Source organism: Silurus meridionalis, chromosome 27, assembly GCF_014805685.1.
Source record: "Silurus meridionalis isolate SWU-2019-XX chromosome 27, ASM1480568v1, whole genome shotgun sequence".
In the NCBI taxonomy this organism is placed as follows: domain Eukaryota; kingdom Metazoa; phylum Chordata; class Actinopteri; order Siluriformes; family Siluridae; genus Silurus; species Silurus meridionalis.
In genome coordinates this window covers 9,324,888-9,339,256 of record NC_060910.1, presented here as the reverse complement: position 1 = coordinate 9,339,256, position 14,369 = coordinate 9,324,888, and the positions used below count along the sequence as shown (strand labels likewise).

At 35.4% G+C, this 14,369-nt stretch overlaps 1 protein-coding gene across 1 annotated transcript in view; it reads right to left on the bottom strand.

Annotated features, from left to right (window-relative positions):
• edil3a (EGF-like repeats and discoidin I-like domains 3a) overlaps nt 1–14,369 on the bottom strand; it is a 192,087-nt gene that overhangs the window by 20,401 nt on the left and 157,317 nt on the right. Inside the window, exon 9 of the mRNA XM_046842095.1 lies at nt 363–518. Coding sequence (XP_046698051.1) covers nt 363–518 — 156 coding nt within the window. The remainder of the gene's footprint in view (nt 1–362; nt 519–14,369) is intronic.

Sequence of the window (14,369 nt, the reverse complement as noted above, 5' to 3'; positions counted from 1 at the left end):
TAAACAATGGCAGGTTGTACCTGTAGTGGTTCTAACAGCATTGTCACTACATTGGAATAGATAAAAGGTTTGAACAACAAAAATATGGAACATATTGCAGTCATAAACAATCCCTGAGTACAAGAGCACAGGAAAAATGGGAAGAAGAACTCTGCTCTGGTCTGTTACTGTGCTCTCATACTTAACCCAAGAATCGATTTGATGAGATATCAAAGATTGGAAATGCTACAGAGTAGCATTTTATCCAAATACTCTTCAGCAAGAATTGGTCAGTTTGGGCCATACTCTCCCTGACTGGAGTTCCCACATGTAGGCCTTACTGTAACAGTTCACTCTTTACTGAACACATGGTACAGTCTTACCTTATCTTTCTTCTGTTTTTCATCCTGATATATGTGCCATCTTTCTCCATCATTGCTGAAAGCAAGCTTATATGAGCCCACAAACTGCACATGGCCGAAATCTTTCGCCCCCTGGGTTATGATGCCTGTGATTTTTGTTGGCACATTCATGTCCACCTGAGAGAAATAGAGACAGGAGAAAGGGATAAAGAGAGAGGCAATTAGACCAAATGTAAGATTCCTTCCGTCATTCACAGGTGTGTGTAGTGTGTAATGAAAACCTTTTCATAGTTGTAAAGATTCATGAAAGTTTTTAATTACACTATTTGAAATTTATTTTACTAAATGGAATCAGAAAAAGACTGCTGCAGGTATTTGCAATATATTGAACAATATTGCTTAGGCACTTCTTAGGCTTCAAAACTGAAAGAGCAGCATACAGCAACCTCTCGGCCAAAGGGATTTGATTTAAAGCAGAGGTGCCTGAACCTTTTCATACAGTATAAAGAGCCAAAAACCAAACTTGCTTGAAGGCTGTGGGATGAATTTAAATGTGCATGGAAGGAAACGTTCTTGCCACAATACTTTGAGAAGGCAGAAGAATGTACATATGCATGCACATTAAACAAAAAATAAATAAATAAATAAATACAATTTACTATATATAGAATTCACTATATATATATATATATATATATATATATATATATATATATATATATATATATATATATATATATATATATTCTTTGCAGCTAAAAAAATGGTCATCTCTGATTTAAAGGGAAGGTTCACCCTGAAACTGAAATATGTGTTGTGTTCTTTAGTATTTGCAGAGCAAATATGTTGTTTGGTGCTATATGAAGATTACTGCTATGGGTATTTAGTTATAACAAAATAGCAGTTTTAAAAATATCACACCTACTTATTTGTTTTATAATTGAACCTGAAAGCAGTATCAGTTTTACTTATTGAATTTTGAAAATGTTACCTTTAATACATGACAACTGTAAATAAAAAGAGAATGCAATAATTTGCAAATCTCATGAACACATTTTATTTATAGACTAAATATCTCATCATCTGGAACCTGGAGAAATATCTGTGTACAATAATAGTGCAAAAATCTATATTTGATACTAATGATCTTTGGGCTGTCAAGTGGCACTGTATTAAAACCAGGAATTATTCTGTAATGGAAATCACAGCATGGGCTCAAACACCTCCAGAAATCATAAAAAACATCATTAAAAGAAAAATACAACAAAGAGAACCCATGACTGTTAAGCAGATAATCCTGTATCAGATTAAAAAGGGACGATATTCCTCTCCAAAACTCCAGCAAATGGTCTTCTCAATTCCCAGATGTTCCCAGACTGGTGTTAAAAGAAGAGGGGATGCTATACAGTGATAAACATAAACAAAACTTGGAGGAAAAACAATAAATATAAAATATAAATATTCGAGTAAGATTTAGATTTGCAGTTTACACTTACAGTATGTGTAATGTTGGATAAAGTGTCATTACAGTCCAAAAGCTCAAGTATGATGCCATTAACATTCAGCTATGACTGCCATACAGTAAAAAACTTTCTAAATCTAATAAAAATGCAATAGTTTCTGGCAGAAGGATCCTAAAAGACTGCAGTCTTTTAGGATCCTTCAAGTCCTGCTTAGGCACCATCTGGTATGAATATACTGGAGGGCAGTAAGATCACCTCCTGTGGTAAAGTGGTCAGATTGTACTACACAGTGTAGGGGTTTTATGGATGTTCCAAAACCAGCAGGTAATACTACCAGTCATAGTACCCCCTGCATAAAAGACAAAGCTTACAGCCGATGTAATGAGCAAAAGGAAAGAAACAGACTTTATCAAAGCTAAACGTTATTTTGACTTTGAGGTGTGAATTAAGTGAAGTGTAAAGACTATATGGATATGAATATAGAGAAAAAATATATATACATTTAGATGAACACCAAATATATCGCAGAGGAAAACTGATATCATGGGGTTTTTTCCCCATCAAACCAGCATGACAGAGTGATTCTGGGCTAGACAGGCATCACACCCTCCCCTGTGCCATGTTAGCAAAGCATAAGGGCATGTGTCTGCCAGTAGCAAATGGTCCACAACACACTAGGGAGTATGCCACACATTGCAGCTTCAGACATACCAAATCTGACTATTTGTCACTTGGTGCTGGCCATAGTTAAGTGCTGCACAACATTAAGAAATGATGCTGTGGCACGAGGAACTGACCTACACAACGCCTAATCCAATATATAAATTCCTCAGTTCCTCGTGCCACTGCATCATTTTACCAAAATTAATTTGTGTTCATGCATTATTTCCATGATAATGCATAAACACAAATTAATTTGAAAGGCACTTATTTTATTAACGGGCAACACAACATGCGTTTCTGTTAGACAATTTTGAGTAAAAATATAAATATTTTAATATTAAAGAGGTGAAATTCAAACTTTCAACACAACACACATTTATTCACAATGTCCTTATTTAGATTTTAAAAATAATAAGAAACTCTAGCGAGAAATCATTTTTAATCACTAAACATTTGTTTTACTGCTTTGCCAAGTCTCAAGTCAAGAACCAAAATCCGCTATGATTCTTCTTCTTCTTGTTTATTGGCGATTCGCATTCTTAAGTAGAGCATTACCGCCATCTACTGTGGTAATCAATCAGAAACTTATATCCCTTTCCCAGGACCAAAAAAATGCCATGATGCACAAATCCGGCAAATAAAACCGTTCGTGTGGAAACAACGCAAAAGTTCTGTTTGGTGCCCTGTTGATTTAGGTCATTTAAAACACCATAATTATGTTTAAAACATTTACAAGAATATTTTGATATTCTTATTATTAGTGAAACCATACTTATCATAGAGCATATTATATGTATATATAAAGACTGCTTCTATTTGCAGCATCAGCCCATGACCACATACTTTGCCGCTGTGACAGGATGATAATAACATAGCCTCAAACAAAAAAGTATGACAAAGCTTCAAACTAAATTTGTTGAAAGCTTTTACACACAGCATATGATTTTAAGCTATTATCTAGTGAACTTTTCAAATAGATGAGATTCAGAAATAGACAGTCAACATGGAGTCTAGCAGCTTGTTTTGAGCCGTTGTAGATATCCCTTTATTCACCATGATACAAAATTTTTATTTTCAGCATTTTCACTCCAGGGCATCTTAAAAACATGCAAAAGTTCTGACATAGTCTCACCATGGTACACATGCATTTTTAAAGTACAGAGATTGTCCACTCCATAACCCCCTCTCCTAACATAAATAGCTAAATTATGTACACACTATCTGCACCTGCACTTGGATTTTCTTGTAGAATACAATACGGATAATTTTGTGTTTTTTAAACAAGCCCAATCTGGCAACACAGCTATTAATTGTCCTGTCAATTGGTCTCCCAATGATAAAGTTCATAGACTATGGAGCAGATTCTGGCCCAATTTGACATTTGTTGCAGTTCCCCATTTTTGACCACTAGGTGCAATTTTCTAGAGTAATGTTTTCTATTTATTTTATGGAAATCATTAAAAAGAGGAATCATGGCCTCTTAATTTTTAGGTAATATGTTGAAATGAATACTTTATAATAGTTGAAAGTATTATAGTCATTTTAATATAATACTGTTTGATATAAAGCAACATTCAATTTTGGCCCATGGCCCTCAAGCTAGTTTTATTTTTGGCCTTTCATACAGTAGGAAAAAATTGGGGCATGGAAGTGAGCAAGCTCCTTGTTTTTGTTAGAAAAAAAAAAAACGGAAGAAATGACCAAAACAGATTTTGTTCACATTCTGCTGTTATACTAAATTTCATTCCTCTGGGAAGGTTTTTCCACTAGATTTTAGAGTGTAGCTGTGCATTTGTGCTCATTCAAATATGATATCAAGTAAGAAGGCTTGAGGTTCTAGTAGTAGTACTAGTAGTTTAGTAGTAGTAGTAGTCGTGTAGTGGTAGGAGTAGTAGTAGGAGCAGTAGGAGTAGTATTAGTAGTTATAGTAGTAGTAGTAGTAGTAGTAGTAGTATAGTGGTAGGAGTAGTAGTAGTAGTAGTAGTACTAGTAGTAGTAGTAGTAGTAGTAAGAGGAGTAGGAGTAGTATTAGTAGTTATAGTAGTAGTACTAGTGGTTTAGTAGTAGTAGTACTAGTAGTAGTAGTTTGGTGGTAGTAGTAGTAGTAGTAGTAGTAGTAGTAGTAGTAGTAGTGTAGTGGTAGGAGTAGTAGTAAGAGAAGTAGGAGAAGTATTAGTAGTTATAGTAGTAGTAGTAGTAGTAGTAAGAGGAGTAGGAGTAGTATTAGTAGTTATAGTAGTAGTACTAGTGGTTTAGTAGTAGTAGTAGTAGTGTAGTAGAAGTAATGGTAGCAAAGAGGTTTAAATGTTTGTCATGAGTTTAATTCAAAGCTGCTGTTAATGGGCCCTTGTTCAGAGCCTTTAATCTTCAACTTCTAAGTTGCATAAATAAAATACTTGAAAATCACCCTGGATAAGACATCTGCCAAATGCTAAATGTAAATTCAGTGGCAATTGAGGTCATATCCCCGTGTAGGCCACTCAAGTTCTTTACCCATCATCCTTGTTAAACCATGTCTTTATGGACTTCACTTTGTGCACAGGAGCATTGTCAAAGTGATTTCCAGTGAAGAAAAATATAGAACAGTCTGGGTAGTTATTATGTGTAATGGTCAGGTGCTTACATATGTTGACTGTATAGTGTAGAACAGCCCCACCTGCTTTTAAAAATGAGCTGCCGACTGCTATTTGTATATGATGCACACACACACACAAACACACACACACACACATATATATATATATATATTTATACATACACACAGTACTTTTTTAAACCCTGATCCATGTTTTTTCTGCAAAAACACTAAATGATGTGAAAATGATTCAGCTTTGGCAGAGAAACTGTATCTTAATCAATGCAGTTACTAAAACTTAACAAAGTACCAGATATTCTGCAACAGCCCTGAAAAAAATGTCAATAAGGATTATGCATTACAACATAACCCTGTGGACTTTCACTGCTATTCTGCACACTGCATCAGCCTGTGTGTGTGGGTGTGGGTGTGTGCATGTGAGTGTGTGTGAGACACTTCTAAACTAATTGCACCAGCTGCGGCAGTAAACAAAGAGGGTAGCGAGTGAATGGAAATGTCAGGCCAGTGTGCCGGCGCTTGATTACACACAAAAGGTTGCACACAAAGCTAATCTTGTCCTGACCAATAATTCAGCCAAAACAACAGCAGCCCGTAAAGTTCGAATCCTAAATGCTTGCTGTCAATAAATAAATAAATTAATTAATCAATCAATCAATCAATCAATCCCCCCAAAACACTATTTTAATGCTGGCCCGTAACTCCATGCTTTGACGAGTGCAACTGATTTAGGGTGAAAATGAGTTTGAGATTTGCCCTCGGTGCTGTAACCTCCCTCCTGAGGGTCTAATCCTGCTGCATGAACTTGCTTTGAAGTCTGTGAAGCCCGGCTTGGTTTGCTTGTGGCTGCCTCATAAAAAAAATCAATTGAGACGCCATAAATATATAAATAAACAAGTGGGGGGGGGACTCCTCTGGGCCCATCCAGCTGTGACAGACTACACCACCCACGCTGCTCAGCCTACTCTCTGCCTCCCTGCACTGCTCTTTGTACAGTATGTACTGGGTTTCCTGACAGCACATATATCTACTGTCACTTAAAAAATTAGGAATAATTAAATGTAGAAAAAAATCCTTTAAAAAAACTACAGATTTCTTTAAAGAGATTAAAGTTATCTTTCCCGTGAGAGTTTGACATCTAGAAATGGTAGAAAAGAAACATCTAGCACGCTGGTTTGAAAGAACTCTGTGCTGTTTTGCTTGCTTCCCTGAAGCTTGCATAATTTAATTGTACACATGGAAGGCTCATTTGCAATCGTTTGCATTTTCTGACCCAATTTCTCAGTGCAAGTTGAATACGGGGCCAAAGTTCATACAGTCAATGATATGTACATTTCAGACAGAATCTTCGGACACTCAGAGTAGGTAATTTTTGTCCTGTATTAAGTATAGAAATAAGAACAAATGTGGAACCTGTTAAGACCATCAGCAAGATAGTTTGCAAATGTTATTTGATCTTTTTTAAAATTTTGAGCCAGACATTCTGAATCCAGGGTGATGTACAGGATGTTACAGGAATGAAACATGGCAAAAATCAGCAATGGACAGTAATTAAGTGAATTTTATTTTGTGCTTAATTGCATTTTTCAAGTAACTGTATTTATCAGAGTATTTTCATTTTTGGGAAATGTAAACTTTAATAAATAGTAAATAAATAAATTGTGTTAAATGAGACTATTCCACAAGATCACAACCATAATCTCACAGTTCTCACTAAAGGTTCCATAGTGTAATGATACTCTCATTGTGTACAACAGGAGGCCATATGATTCATAGGATAATAGAACATTAAATTGCATTCATTATTTAAATATACTTCTTATAGGTCAGTATTTTACTTCTGATACCTAAGTACATTCAAAAGCAAGTTCTTCTGTACGTTTGCTCAGCATAAAATGCAAAACAGAGAACTTCTACTGGAGTAATATTGAAGCATAATATTTGTTCTTTTACAGAATACTTTGTCCTATAATGGTACAGTGGCATACTGGAAATGTCTGTGATTAAATGTAGCGTTTTGCATTTATCATATCACTGTGTTTTTGCTTATTTATTCTACAGTGTATTGGACAGGGGATATACAATATCTACACACATTGATTACTAATGTTGATTCTTTTTGATGAAACTAAGAAATTGCACAATTTTAACCAAATTGTACAGTACCAAAGGTAGAACTCCGGAAGAAGCCACATTTCTATTCAATTAGAAGTCTATTGTTCAATTACAATTTTTTTCAAAAATTACTTTTGCATTAATTTAGGACATGACAGTTATTTAGCCATTTAAGATATACCGTATTTTTCAGACTATAAGCCGCTACTTTTTCCCCACGTTTTGAACCCCGCGGCTTAAACAACGAAGCGGCTAGTTTTTGAATTTTTCCTGGGTTTTTCCCGGTTTCACAAACTTCAAGCCAAAAAAACTGAACCCCATAATATTAGACCAATGAAATTTCCGAAAGGAAGCGAAAAAACACACCTCACCTGTGTTCTGAGCTGCACGGCATCGGGAGAAAGACTTTCCATCGGGTGATTTTTAAATGCACGACGATGCCAAAAGATAAACTCCCGAGAGAAATAGTTGTGAAAGGAAGGAGGAAGACAGTGAACAATGATTTTGTTGGTCGGCTACTGTTTAGATACAAGCTGTTGTAGCGCGTTGAGTCAGAGCTCGCTTCTGGCAGGCTATTCCCAAAATACCGCTATGCTCCTAAAGGAAGCGCAACATATTTTACCTGTTACACCGTGTGTAACGTGTCTTTCGTTAAAGCCTGTGTAAAGTACATTAGTGTAGCATCTCTGCAAAATGCTTTGTTTTATTACTTTCTACTAAGGAGGAAAGTAATGTATAAAATAAATAAGAAACTACAAAGCTAAAGCCTTAAAAAAAACAAAAGGAAATACAAACAAAACTGCTTTCAGATGATGGTCGAACTTCACACCTTTATATTGTGTTTGGTTAATTTGTTTGCTTGTATTTACTAAATTACCTTGTCTTAGGATTTCCACTCTAAATAATTTGTAGTGATGACTAAGCTTTCGGAAATGTCAGCACTGCAAGACAACCCTAATTACTATAATATAGGGAACCGAAGATCAGAAGAACAACATAATAAGGATGAAAGCATGTTAGAAAGAAAATTACAAACTCGAACTTTTAATTAAGCAGCTAATGAAGTGAGCAGTCTAGCTGAAGTAAACTTATTAAAAATCGGTTAAATTGTTACAATTATATTTAAATTGTGATTGTATGTAAAGATGAACATTTACATACACATTTACATTTACTGCAAATGCTTTTGTAAATAATTTTAGAACTACACACACACACACACACACACACACACACACACACATATCAATGAGAAAAAAAGCTTTGATAAATTGATTGCTTATGTGTTTATTATAAATAGTGAAATAGCTGAAAAGCAGTGTTTCACAAAGCATAATGAAAACTTTGGACAGTCTGTTTAATAATTGTAATGTTTGTTGTTGTATTTGATCCACTAGAGACTGCATCACACAACGCCTTTCTGTTAGTTCACCAAAACAACATGGCTGCAGGTGGTGTTCCTATTGATTCTTTTGCACAGCAAGACAAATATTGATAAAAATGGTTGCACCTGGTAGTGAGGAATGCATCTAACAACAAACAGAATACATGGCATGGATGTGGTGGCTTACACTACTGTTGTCTGCAACACATTTTTTAACCTTCCTAGTATTTTTTCCAGTTAAAATTCTTCTATCAAAATGAGGTACATTTAATTTATTAACCATAAATGGGTCATTATTATTCATCTGGGTGACTCGCCATAGCATTTGTTTAATTGCAGCTCCTACACGCAAGACTAGCCTGGATGTTTGTTTCATTAAAAACTGTCACCGAAGCAACACCAAGTGAAATTAATGAAATATGTTTTTTTTTTTTTTTGAATAAATAGCGTTAACAATAATCTACAGCATTAGAAACTTCACTTGAAGTGAATGTTACACTTTGGAAAAGTAAACATGAGCCAGTTTCATCTACAGCCATAAAGGTTGGCTAAAATTGAGTGTGTTTAAAATAATCTGGGAGAAAGAAAATAAACCTAATCTGTGCACAGCTTTTACAGAGAATTACACTGAGATTTATGAAAAGAAAAATGAAACAGGTCCACCTAAAGTTGCAACATATTTATACCAGTGCATTAATATTTAATATTCTGTGTAATACAATTTGAAAACCTTACACTCTGTACCAGTGGCAGGTCATGCGTTTCACACCTTCAGTGGCGTCCTACCTGAATCAGTCTTCCTCTTAATACCTTCATTATGATGTCATTGCCATAGAAACCATCACCATTGTACAAAAATACAGTATAACGGAGTGTTGCATCACAGACATGTATTTCATACAGATATAATAATTGTCATTACTGAAGCATGAAACCCAGTTAACACAATTCAACAAGTCTCCTTTCACTGCAGCCACAGCTGCACCCCATACATTACTAGAAGACGCATTAATATTCATCTTATAAAATGACCCCGGGTTTTCTGTGCATTTTTCTCAGTGCATTACTTTTTTTTCTAGAGATGTAGGCAAAATCTGTGGGGTTTTTCTTTTGTGTGAATGCTACGGGAAAGAAAACTTAAGTATAAATTGTTAATGAAAAAGCTTTCCTCACAATGTCCAGGTTTTCTTGAAAGAATCCATCTTTAAATGTGTTTGTGTTTCTGCAACCAAATCATATGAATCTCCTCTGTCAGCTGTTTTGGAATAAAAAACAAAGCTATTAAATCCACATGAATATATTTGAACATGTGCAGTTTGTGACAGAGGCAGGTTGCAGTAGTCCTCTCATTGTCTCTCATCCGATCAAAGGATGTGAAAATGCTCACTCATTTCTGCCATTTATTTGCAAATGTAATATTATTAACAATTCCATTTGCTAAGTCGGAATGTTGATTTTTTATACAAAGGCTTGCACTTTTTTTTCATAATTAGATTTCTTAAAATAACTTGTTATACTGTCAGCTTTATTAATTAACCAGAGCACATGGACTTGATTGCAAACAAAACGTTTATCATTTTGAACACTTTTATTTGCCTTAGTGCAAGATTTAACACCCAGAATGAAACAACCTAACTAGAAAGAATTACAAATACAAGCAGATCCTTTTGGTCATCGGTATTGTAAATCCTAAACAGATATCTAAATATACTAAAAATAATCATATTTCTCATAACATCTAATTGAGATTTTCCTTGCCACAGTCGCCCCAGGCTGCTCATCAGGGATAAACACACACCCTTTAGTTTTTAAGTTCTCTAAAGCTGCTTTAACACAATGTCTATTGTGAAAAGTGCTATAGAAATAAAATTGCACTTAAGATACTTCTGGGACAACAGTGAACTTAACCCCTACTGAACTTTTGCTTGGCATTCTCATCGCCCGGACACCATTTGCTGCTTTTGAGGTCGTCCCCACAAGAACAGCCCAATGATACATGAGATTACTGTGGATCATATCACTAAGAATCTAAGAAAATGACTTTGAACTAGCAGTCGCTATAAACAAGTTTCGTTTAGTGAACAGTTTAAAACAATATACACTATTTTGAAACTATAATGAACCTACATACACTTTTTTGAAGAGATTATTTATAATCTATTTATAAATAAAAAAATAATTTATATTTATATTAATAAATAAATATCTAATTATAATCTATAAACTATTTATAATTGCAAAATCTGGTGTCCCCAAATGAGACTGGGTTCCCCTTGAGCCTCTTGCTGTTTCCTAAATGTCTTATCACTGCCTCGAACTTGCTTAATCAGTATGCATATAAATAAAATCTATAACCTCAATCCAGTGTTTATATTATGTTTATATTATGTTTATAATGTTTCTGTAAAACTGCTCTTTCCATTAGTACAGTGCTAACAAATACAATTGTTAACAATTCTTCTCATACCCTGTTATATAAATTCTGCATTCACTGCTCAGGTGTTCCCCTACATATGCTACTATTTTATATTGTTGTAAATGTGAAGAAAGAAATTAAGGAAGGCTCCGTGATTAACCCAAACACATGCTCCTTTTAGCTGGTGTTGCTGGTGTTAATCAGGGCCATGCAATCAAGAAGAAATCAATCTTGCAGGAATCTAATTAATGTCACAGCCCTGCACTCCTGCACTTGTCCAAAGACAGCAAGCAATCTGCAATAGTGATGGAATCTCAGTGATCACGGCAGGTGACAGTCGATACCAAGCCATGCAGAGCTGATATGCTGAAATGATATCAAGTAAAGGTTAAGGAATAGGAACAAATGATATTTATGTTATATTAATATAGTATTATACAATATATGGTTTCTTAATTTCAATACATTTTGTTACACACATTACATTATTATACTTGTATCTTCCCTGTTATGGGTTGTTTCAGCAAATTATTCATATGTTCTTTTGTAAAATTAATTAATGTAAGAGGCTCTCTTAGGCATGATCATATTTGCATAAAGTAAACAAGATTTTATAATTAAACTTTTCTTTTCTTTTTTTTTTTTTTTTGCCAGATTTTATTAATAAATTATATGCATATAACTTTTTGGGGTTTTGTACAAAAAATCTGTTGGTTGTTTTTAAATAGCTTGGGCTTTTATCATTGAATTGTTGTCCTTTCTTTGTTTATTAATGATTTTCTACCAACAATGGTGTCCAATTACCCTCAGTGAGAGTCAGCTGTGGGATTCATCTCTCACTGCATCTCTACCTGAATAGAGTAACACAGCAAAATTCCTATAACCTCAATGTCCTATATCCTGTCTAGCACTCACCTCCTATTGTGTGTACTCAGCTTAAACAGACCCTCAGACTCCAGATCTTCAACTTATACACCTGTCATTGGCATCATCCTTGTTGTTTTGTAGATTGCTAGGTACCTGACCCTAATAGATATACTATATATATATATATATATATATATATATATATATATATATATATATATATATATATATATACAGTTGTGTTCAAAATTATTCAACCCCCAATGCTGTAAATGGTTTTAGGGAATTTAGTGTACATTTGTAATTGTATTCAGAATGAAATCCTACAAGGACTTCTTAAAGAACCATATGCAACTAAAATGACATCAATTAGTTTTGTAATACAGTAGTAAATGTTTCTTTTGTGAATTCTTCATTGACATAATTATTCAACCCCTTAAAGACTACCACTCTGAAGAACAGAGGTTCAATGAAGTGTTTTCAATCAGGTATTGAAAACACCTGTGGATATCAGGAGCAGCAATAAAGCCTAATAAGCACCAATTAGGCAGCTTTAAAATGACTGTGATACTCAGCTCCTTCTAGACATTTACTGGTGTGGTTACAAACATGGTGAGGTCAAGAGAATGGTCCAGGAAGACAAGAGAACAGGTGATTACTCTTCACAGGAAGGGCAATGGCTATAAGAAGATTGCAAAGATGTTAAACATACCAAGAGACACCATAGGAAGCATCATTCGCAAATTCAAGGCAAAGGGCACTGTTGAAACGCTACCTGGTCGTGGCAGAAAGAAGATGCTGACTTCGACTGCTGTGCGCTACCTGAAGCGTAGAGTGGAGAAAAGTCCCGTGTGACTGCTGAGGAACTGAGAAAAGATTTGTCAGATGTGGGTACTGAAGTTTCTGCTCAGACAATACGGCGCACCCTGCGTAATGAAGGCCTCCATGCCAGAACTCCCAGGCGCACCTTGCTGTCCCCAAAGAATAAGAAGAGTCGACTGCAGTATGCCAAAAGTCATGTGGACAAACCACAGAAGTTTTGGGATAGTGTTCTGTGGACTGATGAAACAAAATTAGAACTGTTTGGGCCCATGGATCAACGCTATGTTTGGAGGAGGAAGAACAAGGCCTATGAAGAAAAGAACACCTTGCCTACTGTGAAGCATGGCGGGGGGTCAATCATGCTTTGGGGCTGTTTTGCTTCTGCAGGTACTGGGAAGCTTCAGCGTGTGCAAGGTACCATGAATTCTCTTCAGTACCAGGAGATATTGGATGACAATGTGATGCAGTCCGTCACAAACCTGAGGCTTGGAAGACGTTGGACCTTTCAACAGGACAATGATCCCAAGCATACCTCCAAGTCCACTAGAGCATGGTTGCAGATTAAAGGCTGGAACATTTTGAAGTGGCCATCGCAGTCACCAGACTTAAATCCGATTGAGAACCTCTGGTGGGACTTAAAGAAAGCAGTTGCAGTGCGCAAGCCTAAGAATGTGACTGAACTGGAGGCTTTTGCCCATGATGAATGGGCGAAGATACCCGTAGATCGCTGCAAGACACTTGTGTCAAGCTATGCTTCACGTTTAAAAGCTGTTATAACTGTAAAAGGATGTTGTACTAAGTACTAAGATTGAATGTCACTTGGGGGTTGAATAAAACTGATAATGATGTGAGCTCAGAAAAGACATTTGTGGTTATTTCATTATAAATGTTATGTTATATTTGTCTGACCTACACGTGCCTCTTTGATTTAATTGTAAGCAGGATGACTGAATGATCATAATCAATGTCAAACCGACCAAAACAATCAATTTCAGTGGGGGTTGAATAATTTTGAACACAACTGTATATATATATATATATATATATATATATATATATATATATATATATATATATATATATATATATATATATATATGTATGTATTGCCAAAAGTTTGCGGATACCTGGTCATACGTATGGTATGTGCGTTTTGAGTATTGCATTCCATATTTAGTCCCAATTTTCTTTTATAATTTCCTTCACTCCCCTGGGAAGACGTTCCACTAGATTTTGGAGTGTGCTTGTGGAGATTTGTGCTCATTCAGACACAAGGGTGTTAGTAAAGTCAGGTACTGATGCAGGTGTGATAAAAAAAAGCCTGGGGTGCAATCAGTGTTTCAATTCATTCCAAATGTGTTCAATCGGGTTGAGGTCAGAGCTCTATAACAATAGATCTTCCACTTAAACCCATGCAAAGCATACAGTATATTCACTGAGTTTGCTTTGTGCACAAGGGGCATTGTCATGATGGAATATGTTTGGAAAAATGTCATGATTCTGCATCCAAAGACACCCTGTACAATTGTGTGTCTTCAGCATTTTAGAAAAAACCCCACATATGGATGGGAAAGTCATGTGTCCCAATACTTTTGTCCATATAGTGTATTTTTGGACAAATCCTAAAATATGTGTGTGATCTCCTACTGTACTGTATATGCTTCAAATACAAGGAGAATCACTACAATTAAGTCTGTGACTGTGA